General features: G+C 37.7%; 1 protein-coding gene across 2 annotated transcripts in view; it reads right to left on the bottom strand.

Annotated features, from left to right (window-relative positions):
- NRAP (nebulin related anchoring protein) overlaps positions 1–16,028 on the bottom strand; it is a 52,797-nt gene extending 36,769 nt beyond the window's left edge. Inside the window, exons 1-11 of one of the 2 annotated variants that reach the window (XM_014958533.1) lie at positions 14,684–16,028; positions 14,322–14,416; positions 13,530–13,617; positions 10,429–10,533; positions 9,780–9,884; positions 9,027–9,134; positions 8,150–8,254; positions 7,584–7,691; positions 5,939–6,043; positions 3,120–3,224; positions 1,387–1,503 (exon numbers count right to left, since the gene is read on the bottom strand). In XM_014958533.1, the coding sequence (XP_014814019.1) occupies positions 1,387–1,503; positions 3,120–3,224; positions 5,939–6,043; positions 7,584–7,691; positions 8,150–8,254; positions 9,027–9,134; positions 9,780–9,884; positions 10,429–10,533; positions 13,530–13,617; positions 14,322–14,416; positions 14,684–14,755 (1,113 nt within the window). In that variant the 5' untranslated portion in view covers positions 14,756–16,028. The remainder of the gene's footprint in view (positions 1–1,386; positions 1,504–3,119; positions 3,225–5,938; positions 6,044–7,583; positions 7,692–8,149; positions 8,255–9,026; positions 9,135–9,779; positions 9,885–10,428; positions 10,534–13,529; positions 13,618–14,321; positions 14,417–14,683) is intronic. The other variant, XM_014958524.1, reaches the window with a different exon arrangement.
- Positions 16,029–16,941: the final 913 nt, after the last annotated feature.

Raw genomic sequence — 16,941 nt, forward strand, 5'->3', positions numbered from 1 at the left:
AAGTTCACCAGAAGAATTCTTCAGAGTGATTTTAAATACAGAATTGGTTTAATGTTTTCATTAAGTACTTTTGCTCTGAAGTAGAAATGTTGGGGGTGATATTAAAAGGGGTAATAGGAATGGGACTAAATTCAGCAATGCAAAAGTTAAAATATGTGGGAAGTGGTCATCAGAATTTCAACTACAAGAGCTCATCACCTGCAAAGGCTAAGAAAGAGAAAACTGTTCCTATGTAGGCTGACCACAGTAAGATGGCCAGATGCCAAAGCAACGCAGCCATGAAAAAGGCAAGTGCAGTCCAAGGCAGAAGCAACAGGAGACCTTTGAGCAGGCACCAGGAAGCGTGCGTGCCATGTACCAGGTTCCAGCAAGACCTCATCAAGAACTTATGTGCTCTCACAGTCACTCCTGTTTAAGGAACATGCTCTCAGCCTGTAAAACGCTTGCGAGAGACGAGAAGAATTTGGCTTGCTTAGTCTAGGTAAACAAAGGCAGAGAAAATGAGAGCCGCTTGTAAACATCATCTCAGAAAGGTAATCAGGCAGAACTTTTTAAACTGAAGGGCAATGTTGGCACAAAACACAACAGTAATAAAGTGGACAGGAATAAATGTAGGCTAGAAATTAGAAGAGAAGGATTATGTGATACTGTGCCGAAACAGCAGGAGCCAGGAATCATTGGCCCAGGAGGCCCCTTCCAGTCCTACTTCCAGGGGTTTTTCATTATTGAAGGTTTTATACTTTGACATCTCAAGAGTATAAGTTTTTAAACTGCCATGGGGAAGCTCTAGAAACTCACATTTATTAATAGCTTTATAGCTGATATGACACTATAAATAAATTAATAATTCAGAATCTACTGAGAATTCCCTAGCAATCTTCCCTTGGCAAGCAGAAGAAGAATGCATTATCAGTAACTCACAGTCTTTCACATGATGGAAGAAAACAGAAATCTGCATTAATGGAATGGTACAAATTTTGGTTTTGCTGGTGTTGTATTTTAATTATCTGTAGAACCTTATTTGAAACACTGTAATGTACACACCCAAGTCATCCTAAAGCATTTACGGTTCTAACTTCACAGCATATTAACAGGTCAATTCGGGCAGGGGAAGGAGGGGTGTTAGATTTCTATTCTTCATGTGGACAGAATTAGAATTACTCTTCTAGGGTTAATTTCCCACACTTTGATACAGATCATTGCAAACACCAGATAACAGCACCTGAAGATCTACTCTCATACCTTTCTCTCCAGTCCTGGTGCTACACACAAATCATCATACGGGGCAATAAGAACAACAGCTTTTTATATTTGTAGTCCTTACCCATCAGACACGTTTGGACGAGCTGCTCTCAAACTAGTTAAAAGATCAACTCAACCCCTTACCTCACTGACAAGCTTGTTAACACTTTGGGCTCGTTTAAGGACTAAGTTGTCTTCAGCTGTTAGGGAGTGAAAGTGAGCTGCACCTTTCATCTTGGAAAGATCTTTCTTGTATTTTATCTGAAAAGAAGTAGGGAAAATTATAAAATAGATGTCTGCAGTTTCATTAATGCTATTTAGACTGGTTTCATGAATAGGGTTAAGGTTTTTCCTATTCGTGCTTTGATAGGCAAATAGAACTTGCTAACTTGAAACACTGCAAGTTGTTATTTCCTGAAATAAACCACATATAAAAGCAGAGCCCTAACAATCCCTGCTAAGCCACTCCATAGACAGCATTTTTTTTAAATTCATTTTTACATAGGTTGAACAGCACTGGTTGTTGTTCATAGCCTGAACAGATAACTAACAGATTCTTGGCTAGTGACTGGTTGGAACTTGTGTGCTCTTCTATTACTGAAGTTAATTCTCAGTACTTTAATTTTAGAATTCTAGTCAGAGTATTAAAGATAGCCAACAAGTGCTCTGCGAACCTTTCCTTTTGTAGAAAGCAGCTTTTTGAGAAAGCTACATATTTTTGCATTTATAATGTTTTAAGACAATTATATTTCTCTACCAATTCAATATTGAAATAAGATAAAAATATGAAGCAGCTTGATATAGAATCACAGAATGGTTAGAGTTGGAAGGGACCTTGAAGATCATAAGTACTCTAGTATGTAAAGGTTACTGCCATGTACCAACACTTCTCGCTCCAGGTATTATAAATTAATAAGGAACCTGTTGACCATAAGCATTTTGAAAAACTATGGAACTGCCATCTTTATCTGGAAAGGTTAAATATTCCCTGTTTAAATAGGTGATCAAGGAGTTCGACACCAAAATAAGGATTGGTCTCAGAAGGTTTCAATTTTTTTATATTTTCTCAGTCATAAGTTCAAGCAACAGAATATGACTGACCCTTTCACTCTAGTTTACTGCTAGCATCTAGTCCAGGCTAGTACAAGTTGAAAAACTCAACCATCTGTAAGCTCCTCAGAAAACAGACTGAGCCCATCAGCTCAGATGGCCCCATGGAGGACAGGTGTCCACACTAAAAAGGTTGTGACTTGCAGGAACCTTTCACAGCAGCCACAGGTTAGCAACCTACAGACTGACCCATTTTTTGTCTCTTTAATCAGTAGGCTGCAAGCAAGTACTGAACATCACCACCTTTTTTGCCAATGCTTTAGCTTGCCACCCAAAATTTAAAAACCCCCAGCCTAGAAATAAGCTGAGTGTTGTGAAGTGACAGTGTTGTACTTTATGGTGTCTTTCCCTCCATATGACTTGCTTTGCGCTAGAGGCATGATACATCAAAATATCAAAACCAGTTCAGCTCATTCATCCTCCATTTATTCACTACTGGGAATACCACAGTAGTCCACAGGATGATTAAGGCAGTTGAAGGTTTCATTAATAATACAGGTGCAGATATGCCAGGAGGGTTAACCTAACAGTAGGGATCCCCATTAGTGGCTACATCCATCTCCTCCCTCATGCAAGTTGGAGCTGTGTCCCCTTCTATTAATGGATATTATTAATCCCCTGAGCCATCCAGTTCCCAGCAACGCAGTGAAATGTCATTGTTGTTTACTTCTCAAGTGTAATTTTAGCATTCTCCTCCCAGGCACTCCTCTGACAAACTGCTGGTTTTAATTGTTTATGAATCGTATTGATTCAGGTTTCATACTTACATCACTTGCCAATTCATTTGCTTTCTTGGCATTTTGATAAGCTGGAGTGATCATAGCAGGAAAGCTTCCTTTCCCCCTGCGTTCTTCATACTCATCCATATAATCCTAAAGAAAATTCAGAGTGTTTACTCATTATATATGAGCAGGTGGGGCCCTGGGTGATTTCACAAAGCTCCATAGTCCTTGTTACTAGGAAAGTTCATTGCTTCATTTCATTTTTTTTAATGATAAAAAGCATTAAATTATCAACTGTAAGAATAAATTCACCCATTAAATTAACTGTGCCTGTAAAATTTCTTGTGTTGCATTGCAAGACAAATTTAGATAGCAATTAGCTGTGGTCAAGATAGCACCCAAGTATACAATGATATACATCCTTCTAATCTCACCTCAACTCTTACAGAGATGATATCTGCTAGCCCCTGTCTTTGTCAGTATATGTTTCCCTGGAAAACTATCAAAAAATCTAATGGTTTGGGCAGCCAGGAGATTTGCTTAAACTGTCCAAGTGTAGCATAAGGTCAACCTTCCTCTGTGAAGTGACAGAAGTCTCTTGATCTCTCCCTGGCCACTTCTCACATCATAACTGACCAAAAATAATATTATTCTAGTGTAGTGATATACTATGAAGAGGAATTCATTAATATCTACATATTTCTGCTTCATTGAACTGATAAACTCCTAAGGGAACAAAATCACAAAATTCCGTTTGCTTGATTTAAAAAAACAATTGTTGCAGGATTAATGCTCTTAAGTCTATCTATAAATAAGTTTATGTGTAAAAGTTTGACTATTTTAAAAGCCTTTTGATAATTTAGTAACAAAACACTGGAGCTTTTTTTAAAAATAGTAATAGACAATGACGATGCCAAAGCTTTCTATGGTAAGATCTGGGGAGAATAGGGTAAGTATCCAAACATGTAAGATATGGTGTAATGTGTCTTCTCTGTAGTATTTTGTAAATCCTATGTATTAAAGAGCCAGTTTAAGTAAAAAAAGAATGTGTGGCACGTCACAAATGTCACAGAGATCACAGATAGAAAGGACTATAAATATTTGGGGTATCTCTCTTGTGACTTCTCAAATGCAAAACAATCCATTGTACGTCATTCTGTGCACCATTAATGTCACATGATGATATGTCATATCATAAGTTTGTGAACAATATAATGTAATTATAGTTACTGCATCTAAATTATTCTATAAACAGGCTCAGAAAATAAAAAATACCCTTGACGAATAGATTTTTTTAAATGCCATTCATGAGTCTGACTTCTTCAGACTAACTTGCCATTTTCTTTTTCTTCTAACTTTCCCAAATACATTTTTACATTGTATCTAATATTGCTTATACTACAAAACAGTATTTTCAAAGTTCTAAATAATTAATTTTATCCATTTCTAGGGTTTTTTTTTAAACATGAACAGGTGATCAGCACACAGGAATTTTACAGTAAGGTTCTTTAAATTGTCTCATGTTATATAGAGATCCGTATGATGTACCCTCATGATCTCAACGGTTAGAAATCTAAACCCTTCACCCATGTTAAGTCACTCATTCTTTACTCAGAAAACTCCATTAATTTCAGTGCCTCTATTTCATTTGAATAAAAATATCAGGATACAATCTATGAAGATTAAAATTCAAATTAAATTTGAAGTCTGTAACTGAAGTTTCAAAGATACTTTCAAAGAAAAAAAAACTTAAATTAATTATAAAGATAGCAGCATTCCAATGCTTGAAAATGCAATTACCACTTTTTCAAATTCATTTTATTTGTTTATTCTTACTAAAACTTGTAGTAGTTCAAAAGACAGAAACTAATTGAAGGCTTCAATGCTACATATTCTAACCTCATATTATTCAAAGATGGTTTGCTTTTCACACATTACAAGATGTAGGTTTGGACAAAAGAAGCAAAGAAACATAAAACTCCCAAATGTCTTAGGACAATATATTCACTGTTCCTTCATTTCTCCAAAGTATATGGGTCTCATGAGGAGCTAGGATGAAAAGCCAAAGACTAAACATACAGTTTTGTTTATACAAAACCACTATTCAATTCCTTTTAAATTCCCTTTAGCTGTATTCAATTCTATTTAACTGTACTATTTCCCTAACTTAATTAGAATAGAACTTTGGATGCATTTTAGGAGACCACAAAAATAATTGCATTCCTTTAACAATTAAATAAAAGCAAAATTAATACCACAGACCAAAACAGAACTAAAGCCTATCTGGTTCCACAAATGCAGAACTACAACTTGTCTAGCCTACAGTGCCACTTTCGTAGAAAAGCTGAAATCTAAGAGATTGTGTATGTGCCACTTGCACATATTTAGAGCTGCAAAGCCTCTAAGATTTCTAAAAATACTGGAAGGAAAAAGACACTTAACTATCTACTCATTTTCTACCGTTTCACAGCCCTTTCACTTTTTCACCTAACTGAATTGACATTTTCTTTCTCATGGATTGGGAAAGTTTCCACAAGTAAACATAGGTCAGCATGATATGTAACAACACCCCAATAGACTGTATAGTCCATATGTGCACACAGATAAATTTGCCAGGGTAAGGCTTACCTTTGGGAATGCTACTACCACAAGGATCATGCAGTGACAGTGCATGGACCCTGTAGTCTCATCTCGTAAGTGCCAATTCCAGATATATTACACATTCAGAGCACACCATCTTTTCCTTTGAAACCTTGCTTTCTTATACAAAGCGAAAATAGGCCTCACTGCAGTTTCTAACGTCCTGAGCAATCAGCCATATTAATGATCAACATCAGCACGGGTGTCTCTTGGATGTTGCATACCTGGCCACATTGATCTACATTTTCTCTTGCAAAAGTAACATCTGTTCCAGCTGTATGGCTTGCTTTTCCCTTGATCTCTTTTTCATATCTTTGATGATACTTTACCTAACAGGAAAAAAGAAAAGGAAAAGAATCATCTGGATGAGTTTAGTCTGGTACACAGATGCTGCATAATAATCAACAACACACACATGTTGACAATAAAAGTTTACCAAGATTCCCATCGCCAACAATCTACAGAAGTCAAATATGCCACTTGAAGATACAAAAACAAAAATAGTGTTGTACTTTTTAATAATGCACTAGGAACATGGGACTTGCCATTTCAACCCAGACCATTAGTTCAGCGTGTTCAGTACCCCCTGCTTGTCAGTGGCTAATCCCTGATGCTCCAGCAGGTTAAAAAAATAGAACTGATTGTAATGTAAATTCATGGTTACCACAGAGCATTTTCTTTACCACAGGGTCATCTGAACGCCATTAATAAATGGGCTTGTTTCTGAAAGATGCTGACCTCAACGATCAAGGGAATTTTAGGCAATCAACCTTCAAGTTTAGACCAAGATTTGCACTACCTTTGCTGAAGTCAAAATAGCACCTATAACCTGATGCTGCCCTTTAATCACCAGGTATGTTTGCTGACATAAATTAAGGGTTTTCCACGGATCAAAGGCAAACTAAAACATTTAAATGTTTTAGAGTCAGCTGCTTTTGCCTTCAAAATTACAGATCTCTTCCTATTTTCCTCAGTGACTCTTAATAATATTTAAATTCACTTCCATTGAGTTAGCACAATATGTTATCTTCTCCAACAAAAAGAGCTTTCTTTTCAGTCTCCAAAGACAAAACATAATTAACTGTACATTTTGAAATAATACTGATGTCCTTTTCAATGCTTTTTAAACAACAGAGGGGTGATGTGGTTTTGCTATGTTTGGAGAGAAAAAGAAAGCCAATAAGGATCAGTACACCAATGAGTTAAAAAAAACCCCACAACAGTAGGGAGAGTAAAATGAGTGGAATAGAAAGTTATATTTATAAATCTATACCTATGTCAAATGTATGCATGTATTTATTTGTGTGTGTATACAATTTATACATATAATTGCTATTCAAGAAGCTAGTGTCTTGCGTTCATAAAAGCCTCATCCTGCAAGAGCACAAAAGAAGGAATAGAAGAATGAACTGCAGGGACCCACTGGGAGAGTGGAAAGTCACAGCAAAGCTCTGCAAATACAGCCCTCCCCTGATACAAGGTCACCCAGAAATATTGTGGCTGTGTAAATCAGAGCTGCACTTCAGCCCCTCTAATTCATAGTGGGTTGTGCAGAATGAAATCAAAGACCTCCAGCTGACTCCTTATTGTCTTCCTTCTCGGTTCTATGCAACAGGAGGCTGGGTAAAAGGGTTGCTTTTGCCCACAAAACCTCACAGTGTTGATTCACAAATAAAAATGTCTGTTTTGTGCATAAAACTCAACTTTGTCCCTGCAAAAGACAATCACTTGAAAATGTGTGTATGAAGTCCACTGCTAGCATAACTCCACAATGCTCATGGAATCTCTGTCAGTAAACATTTTAATCGAAAACTTGTGCAAGAACGTACTCTTTTCTTCCCCAGAAAAGACTTTGCTTTGGACACTTACATCACTGGCTAATTCATTTGCTCTCTTGGCTATTTGATAAGCTGGAGTGATCATAGCAGGAAAACTGCCTTTCCCTTTCCGTTCTTCAAAGTCTTCTGTGTATTTCAACTGTAAAAATCCAAGACAGTTCAGGATTAATTAGGTTAAATAAATCTTGATTGCACACATAATCGATTCTTAAAGTTGCAAAGTCAGAGGTTCAATTACTGTCATCTGCCAAAAGGAAGATAACTGTGAAGTCTAAATCTTTACAACGTAGTCTTTAACTACATGATCATGTATCTTATGTGGGACCTCTGTTGTTTAAGAATTTATATTAGAGGCAGGTAGCTTGGGTGTGTGGCACCCAATTGCTGGGTATAGAACAGACTAGTTCTCTGCCTTCAGTTCTGACAGCCAGCTAGTCCCTAAAACGGCATAGAAGTGAATATGGTGTTTATAACCAGTAGCATTAAGTATGCTGTTTTTTACTTTTCTTTATGTTCACATTTTTAAAGGACATTTATAAATGCCCTAAGAGTCACTCGCGGAATCAAAAACAGATCAACCTATTTTGTTTTACTTACATCACTTGAAAGCTGTCCTCCAGCCTTTGCATGAAGTATATCTGGAGTGTCTACAACAGAGGTAAACTTCGAAACTCTCTCTTCATGTCCCCGCTTATATTCTACCTGAGGGAGAAAACATATAAAATACATATTACAAACAATAAGCAGCAAATATGCATTTTCTATCAAAAGACTTCAAGAGAAAACGAGCAACAGCAGTCAGGACACTCCCCACTGTACAGTCAAGCTAGCAGTATATTTAAGGCCCAATTTCCTTAAAGTGAATGCCAGAAGAAGACAGGAATGGACCCAGATAATCAAATTTTCAAACTATACTAGATTTATATGAGTCAAAACATTTGATTTAAATATTATGAGAATAATCATTAATGGCCCAAAATGGTAAGACCGTAGTACAATGACAATGCAGACAGTGTTTGCAGAAAACAATGAAATACTTCAGAATAATTTCTACAGGATTTATTTTTACTTGATCTTTTTCAGTTGAATTGGCTTTTTATTAATAAGCAATTAAGCAATTAATAAATAGATTAATAAGCAATAAGCAATTAATAAATAGATTAATAAAACCATAAAGTGAAAATGAAGGTAACGAATTAAGTAAACATTTTAGAGTGATTCATGATCTCTTTCAGATTGTGATAAATTACAGAAAAAGTTGTGACATCTTCCAGGAAATATCTATATTGCCATTTATCCCATATGATTGTTTTCCCAAGCCAACTAGCTGGTTAACCCCATTTCCTGCAGCACGTTATTTTCTCACTTTGTAGAAGTGAGAACTAGAACCTAGTGTCTGAAGTGCCTGGCCTAAACCCAGGATTCTCCAAATTCAGAAGAACTCAGAATTATAATTGAAAAAACTGTGACTTACATTACTGCTTAGTTGGGTTGCTCTCTTTGCAACCTGATAACCTGGAGTGATCATAGCGGGAAAGCTGCCTTTGCCTCTCCGTGGCTCATATTCTTCTGTATATTGAAACTACAAAATGAACATTTTTTGGTTTATTGTTACAGAAGAAGCTACTGTAGTTTAATGTGATTCCTGTTTTAATGCCTGATTGCCAAAAGTATGTATAACTTTATTTAAAAAGTAAACAAATTAAAGAACTTATGCCTTATAAGTTTGTTAGGTAGAAGTATTTCCTACATACAACAGAAAATATTCTCCATTCATATAAATTATCCACTGTTAATTGGCTATGTTGAATCACTAACCCATTGTATGGGCATAGACAAGTTGTAAAAATTCACAAGTGATTTTCATCAGTCATGGAAATACAGTCAATGAAAAGTCTACTCTATGGAAAATAAGACAGGTTTTCCATCATGAGTTCTCCTCTACTGAGGGAAACACCAGTGCCTGCTACATCAGCATATAATCAGATATCATTGGTCAGTAGTTGAAGTGTTTCTCAATTATATAAATATATAAATGTATGATTTCTAGGATGGGTAATAGCTTTGTTATGCTTTAATCATAGTTAAATATTGTTATTGACCGAAGTAAACATGTCAGTCTCTCCTTTAGTAACATCTCACCAAATGCTGGCTTTGATGCACTGGTAAGTCTTCAGAATATGATAGCCCATGAAAATAAAGCTATTCCAAACATCAGCCCACTTACATCACTCAGAGTCTTCTGTGCTTGTGTTATCCTGACTATCTCAGGATCTGGAATGGTTCCCGAGTACCACGATTTTCCCTCCTCATAGGCAGCATAATAAGCATTCTACAAAATAAAAATTAAATAACTAGCAATCTTCACTGATGTTTTAATACACAAACAGCTGATGTGACAGAATAAAAGGAAACACACACAACGCTGTGGAAGTGAAATTTACTCTCTGCAGATGTACAACACAAGGCCTACACTCCACGTACCTTCAGAATACAAGGGCAGAGCTTGTATAGCAAGAACTGACATCAAGATGTCAGGATCTAGGATGCCAGAGTGAGACTCAAAAAATTCCCCCTGGAAATCAGATCACTTGTTGTGAAGCTTCAGCATCAGTAGAAAGAAGATACGTTGAGTATGGCTGTACGTGCAGCAGTCCAAACAGCTAACTGTATCAAAACACCCTTCCTCACCTTCTGATTCTTGCGCGCTAAACTATTAACAAGCTATGCTGCCTTGAAAAGCTTAGCCAAAAGAGAAACAGCAGCTTTTTTACCATTGAATTGCTGTGAGTAAAACCCTAACAATCAGGAATGTCAAGGCTGATCCTCAGTCTTCTGCAGGGTAGTGGCTTGGAGACATGAGGGGTATTTCTTACCTGGGTGGCCAGCTGTTGGGCTTTATAGGCAGCTTCAATTTCTCTGGACCTTACATCCCATTGAAAGACTGATTTGATTTGTTCACCCTCTTCTCGATATTTTATCTAAAAAAAAAAAATTGACTTGGTCTTAGTAATTTGTTAGTCTAACACATCCCAGTCTTAGGGATGAAGAACAAGGGAGACGAACAAGGTGAACACATTCTCTTAGTCCACGCTTAATATGGAGTCTGCATGAACTGCAGCAACAAAAGCAGATGAATGCAAGACAAAACAACAGAAGCAGTGCAGTTCCCACCATAAAAAAATCCACTTCAGTGCCTGCTAGTTTTGGTTGCACCTTAAAACCAGTCTAAAGAAAGGCTACTTCCAAAAACACCTCTACCTTTGTTAGGCAACCCTTCTTCTTGTCTATCACACACTGACACCATCAGACAGGCAGCCGTGGAGCAAATTAGATCAGGGAATTAGTACGTAGCCTTCACTGTGTTAGCTTTCAGCCATGGCAGTTCCTTCATCTGCCTCACTGCAAAAATCATCAATACCAACACAAGAGGATCAATGTGACAGCACAGAACTAATTCTCTGGGTGGCAGCATCAACACGGCTCATTTTAAGATGATTTACTCCAGTCATAATGCTTACCCCTGTCTGTGTGTTAGATCTGAGATTGCTACAGACCAGCCTAGTTTTCTGTGCCAACTAATAATTTCACCCTGAAGACATATTTATATATTATATGAATGTGCAGAAACCAAGGAACTATGACAAGCACACCTAATGCACCAAATCTCCACAGCCCACAAGAAAATACCAACCACCTTTTGAGAGCTTGCAAAACTCTCCATCTTTTCCTCCTTCTCCTTCTTTAGACCAACACCACTTATATCCTCTTTATGTACAAAAAGGCCACATAGCCATAGCTCTACACCATGCAAAGGCTACATAAGTACTTCCTTCATGTCACCCACTCCTGGCAAAGGAGTTTTCATGGAAGGGAAGATTGCATTTCGCCTTAAGGTCAAAACTCTAATCCACACCCAGCTCCCACCTAAGATTTCTGCTATGATTGGAGCTGCACATCTGTAAAGGAGCAGCATATTAGACCTGAAATGAGGAACAAAGTTCTGAAAGAATAGTTCAGTCTTTAGATAATACTTTTGGAGGAAATAATCTATGAGGATTGAAATCCCTAAGAAATTTTAAGCAGAACATACCAATGCAGCATTAGATGAAAGAACTACTACCTGGTGGGCAATATTCTACTCTCCTATTTTCCTGCACAGTGTCCACAAAGTATTATGACTGTGTAAATGTAAATGACTACTATATTTAGTCCTGGGTCATCATTTTCTTACTGTTACTTTTATCGTGACAGCATACAGAAATCCAACTGAATTCACAGCTCAGTTATACAACTCATCCTACAGATGCAAAGAATAACAGTCCCTGTACTGAAGAGTGCAAAATCTAAGCTGACTGGACAGAAACACCACTGAGCATGTGTATCATTATTCCCATTTTACAAATGAGGTACAGAGAGATGAATGATTTGTCTGCTCACATAGAAAAATCTGTGTAGAGGGAGTGAGCTGAAATTTTATCTCTGTATTTGAGTCGGTGTCTCAATATAGGACACGTGAGAACATCATGTTTGTATTGAAGAAACATGTTACATTTTCTGCATAAGAAAGAGTCTTACCTAAAATATCCTAACAAACTACAGCAGCAATTGAGACCTTCTCCCAAGTTAGCGTTATTTTATACATTTACCAATGAAAAAGTTTTCCTGCACTCAAAATTTCTACAGAAGTACTCCCTTTAAGTAAGTAGTGCAGAATCAGCTTCTTTACTACCCTTAGCAATTTTCTCTCTGGAGCAGAACCTCATTATGTGATTGAAAAGGACAGAAGGTGCTTTAGGTGTAAAAAACAAGGGAAAGTGATCTTTGAGCTATAATTTGTCTGGCGTGTATATTCACATGCACTGGAAGTATCAGAGTCTCATATCACTGCCTAAAACCAGAAATAGAACCTGCAGTAATTCCAAACTCATTCCTGACCAGATCTGTCACACACAGTTTAAAGTAAGTGTGACAGTCACTGCGGAAATAGTTCCTGCCTGTGATGTTGCAAAAACTGCTGCTTAGGAATACTGTACAAGAACGATAAAAGACGCAATGTCTGATAAAGGCTATTAATGTACATCAGCCTTGTACGGGTAATACAGAACAGCAGAATGAATTTAATGCACTATAATCTAAGAAATACAACTTCCTTCTCTTAGTTTAACGATGGCTCATCGCATCGAAACACAGGGGTTTACTCAGCCATGCAATGAATAGCACTGTTTTAGAGAATCAAAAGACGTGACATTCGAGAAAACAGTATTGCCCATGGAAGCGAGATAGCTAGCAATTATTGGCTGATTCTGTGTTTCTCATTTAGTGAAACAAACGTAAGGAAAACAGCAAAGAATGGCATTTGGGAAGAAAGAAGACTTTGAGCACCCCTAGAGGTTCGCCGGGGCAGAGCAGCCCTGCAGAGGAGAGATGCAGCCCATGGAAAGCCATCCCATCCCTAACACTCCTGCAGAACCACCCAAAGCTCCCTGCATCTCGGGAACTTCTCTCACAAGAGGGGAAACAGCATCTCAGGTTTGTCAGAAACACTTGGCAAAGTATTTAGGGAGAACTTTTCTCTACATCCTACTAAGATACAATTTATTTTTTTTGTGCCCTCAGATAGTAAAGCAAGTAGGTCATTCTTGTTTCAAATGGCTGTGTAAGGCCCCTTGATTTAATTACTAAATTTACATAGCTCTGGGCAGTTTATGTGAGTGATGTTTCCACGTGGATTATCAGATAGGGGAGGTGGAAGTAGAATCAAATTCAGATTTAAACTTTCCTTCTTATGAGTGAATGCATTTTAAAAACTACTATTCAAACCCAGGCTGAGATCTTACTGCTCTAAAAGAACACAGGAGGGTAAGTAAAGAATATGTATTTTCATTATGTAAAGAATGCATTTCTAAAACAAGACACAAACATGATATCAAAGTGTAAAACAAAGCCAAATACATTTGGCCCTCAAGCGTCTTACCTCACTTACCACTTCCGACAATTTTTTTGCATTTATATTTACTGGTGTCTCAAATACGCTTGTGAACGCATTGTTTTTTGGATTATGCCTAAAAAAGGAAAGTGTAAAAGAGTATTAGGAATGTATCAGACAGCCCACAAGAAAGGTTCTCTTTGAACACTCAAAAACACAATACCAGCTTCCACCCCTCTATACATAACTTTTCCCCCACCCACACATAGAACTCAGATTACATTCAAGTTATTATTGTATGGAGTAGGTGCCTAGAGCAAAATTAATTTTAATGATCGTCATATCAATGCTGTGTTTCTAATAACAAAAGAGAATAATAGAATAAAAAACAACTGTCATCTCTCCTTTTTCTGCTGACAAATTTGACAGGAATTGATCATTATAAAATAAAAACTTCCTAGAACAAACTAACTCCAAAATCTGCATTTTATACATTTTCTTGATGATTAGCTCAACCTTGTTAACCCTTCACCGCAGAGTTGAAAAGCACTGAATTTTATGGTTGGGTTTATTTTCTTCCCGTAATACTGAAATGGACTCAATTTGGGATCTTTGAACACACTGGAAAAATACAGTAACAAGAGTTTCCCATCATTTGTGATTCACATAAATCCAAGGATATGCATGAAGGCACTAAGAATACATAATTTCACATCACACATGGGACTGGGTAGAGTCCAAATTCTGAGCATCTATTACACTAAAATGACTTGGCATTTTAAGCCTTTGCTTTAAAAAAAAAAAAAAGGAAAAGAAAAGGAAACACACAAACACACTTACGCTTGACAGTAAGGCTTTTTCTCATGGCTAACAAAGTTGTTTACTGTTAACATCATCTTGCACACTTCGCAGTGAAAACAGGCTTTATGCCATGTCTGGAAATAACCACAAAACAGAAACCAAACTGACATGATTTGTATTTCATTATTATTCTGTTGAGCTTTAAATCTCAGTATTGATCTTTAACATTCATTTCATGAATTTTAAGAATTTTTCTTCAAATATATGCTTATTATTAACTCGTTTCAGTTCTGTACCCAGTTATGAGTAAAGAATTTTTGGAACTGAGAGATTGGCACTGTGTTATAAGTGCCAATCTATAAATTTATTATAGTCCAAAATAATAAAGAAAGAGAACTGACCTGATCTATACAGTTAATCTTCTCAGCAGGGTAAACCCCATAGCCACATCTAGCACACGGCTGCACATTCATCTTGAAATCCGGAGAGTGAAAAATATATAGGTTTATACAAAAGGTTCAAAGAGTATGAAAGTGACTTTTTGGCCTGTGCAAAGCACACTCTAGACACTCCAGTCAAGGCCTTTTGCTGTGGTCAATGGCTCCCATTAAAGCTCTGAATTGAAGTCTGTTGCTCCGTTTGCTGACCTTCTGTTTCAAAGTCAGCTGCAGGCTGGCTTTTAAAGCTGCCAGTTAGTAAGAGCGGTTATTTTGGCAACTGTGTCAGTGCGTAAGGGAGGGCAGCAATATCTTTCTCTAAATAGAAGAATGAACTCACAGAAACGAATCATGTCCATGTGAATGTGAGAGTCTGATCATTTAGTATTTCAGTTTTGCTGTAAAGCCAGTTGTCATAAGCCCGGGATGTAAAGTATATACAGCAGCAGCAGCAGCAACTTGTCATTGTCTCTCCTCACCCTGATGTACAGCCAGTGACCTCATGGAGAACCACTCTGTGTTTGGGAACAGACTCATAAGGAGGTACCACCAGAGACCCAGGCCAGAGATGGGTTTGGAGCTTCCTGGCCCTTTGCTGGATCTAGAAGAGGTGCACCATCATTGTCCCAGCCAAGTTATTTTTTTCCCTTGATGCCAGCTCAGTTTCACCTTGTACATTATGGGCAGCAGAGCAGAGCACACTCATTTCTCATGTCTTTCTGTTTCATCAACCTACCACTCCATCTCCAGGTGTAGGAGGACACACAGTGAAATGGGCAGAGGCTCTTATCTCAAAAAGTTCTAAACATGATGGGTACAAATCCAAGCATCTATCTCCTACAGGGAAAACTTCAGAAAGGAACCATTTACTTTTGAATAGAATGAACAAAGCATCTATTTAACAGCGTTCACCAACAGTAGACTGGCATAGATCAGAATATAAAATTTCCTTAGCAAAATAATGATGGGGATTATTATGCCTGATATAAGGATTCAAGCAAGTTATTTGGTTTGTGCAGTCTCTTCTGAACAAAAGAAGCTATTACATTCTACCAGCTACAAACGGTCAGGATTTGAGACTTACATCTCACCTAATCATAATACCTCCAGCTGCAGAGCTCCATAACCCTGGGACACAGCTAACAGTTATCTCCATCCAAGTAAAAGTCTCCTTAGTGGTCCGTGCATCTGCACCACTTCCCCTGCCTGCAGCAGTCCTGGGATATTGCTAAGCACTTTCCTCTTCTATAAATTACAAACAATTCAATCAAAATCATTTCTGTCTAAACCTTCTGGGTACGCTTAGAGAGCCTCCTATTCATCTCTCCACGGAGATATATGGTTCAGCTTAACTTATTATTATTACTACTTTTACTGAATGCTGACAATGTACTGGCACAATGTACTGTCAGCAACTGGTGCGCTGAAAATAGAGTCTCTAATCTGAAGAGCAATGGGTATGGCACAAAGTCTTGAAAACACTTGAGGCCTTTCAAAGTAACTAACTAATATCAGTATATAAACAGACATATTTTCATTTACAAAATAACATTCACAGAACATAATTTGTTGTATTAAAACAACTGCTGAGTTACCTCATGTTATTCCTTTTGGGATCAGGAGCGATTTTATGTTGACTAAGTTACATCACAATAATATTTACCCTGCTCACACCTGTGAACCAAAATAGTTTGGAAGTCTTCCAGTTCCCTTCTCACACAGCTTTTCATCTTGTCCAAGATTGCCACTCTGTTTATGCAAGTGACCTATAATAGGGTCACAGTGGCCAGGCTGTCTCCTCCTTATTTAGCACTGGGCACACTACCAGCTGCTGCCTCTTTGTGTTCATCTATTCCAAGAGTCACCATATTGTATATTTTCTAGATAGTCCTAGTTGTCTTCATTCTGTACTGAATCCATGTTAGAGCCCTTGTCTCACACTTTAGCAAGAAAAAAGATGCATGACCTGCTCCTGCTCCAGCACAGACAATACATTGCTTAATGCCCTCCTGGAATGAGTTCCGGGAGGTGCTGAAAGCAGGACATCCCTGAACCACACAAAAACATTAAAACTTGGCAACTACAGAACAAATGATTCATCCAGGAGTCACCTGAACATGGGTCACCTGGACAGGACTCCCTGCCTGGAGCCCCAGTGTACATAGCCCATACGTACTGTGCACCCACAGAGCACATTAGAGGTCCCTGAGGACACATATTAC

Source organism: Calidris pugnax, unplaced genomic scaffold (genome assembly GCF_001431845.1).
Source record: "Calidris pugnax isolate Ruff unplaced genomic scaffold, ASM143184v1 scaffold4, whole genome shotgun sequence".
Lineage (NCBI taxonomy): Eukaryota > Metazoa > Chordata > Aves > Charadriiformes > Scolopacidae > Calidris > Calidris pugnax.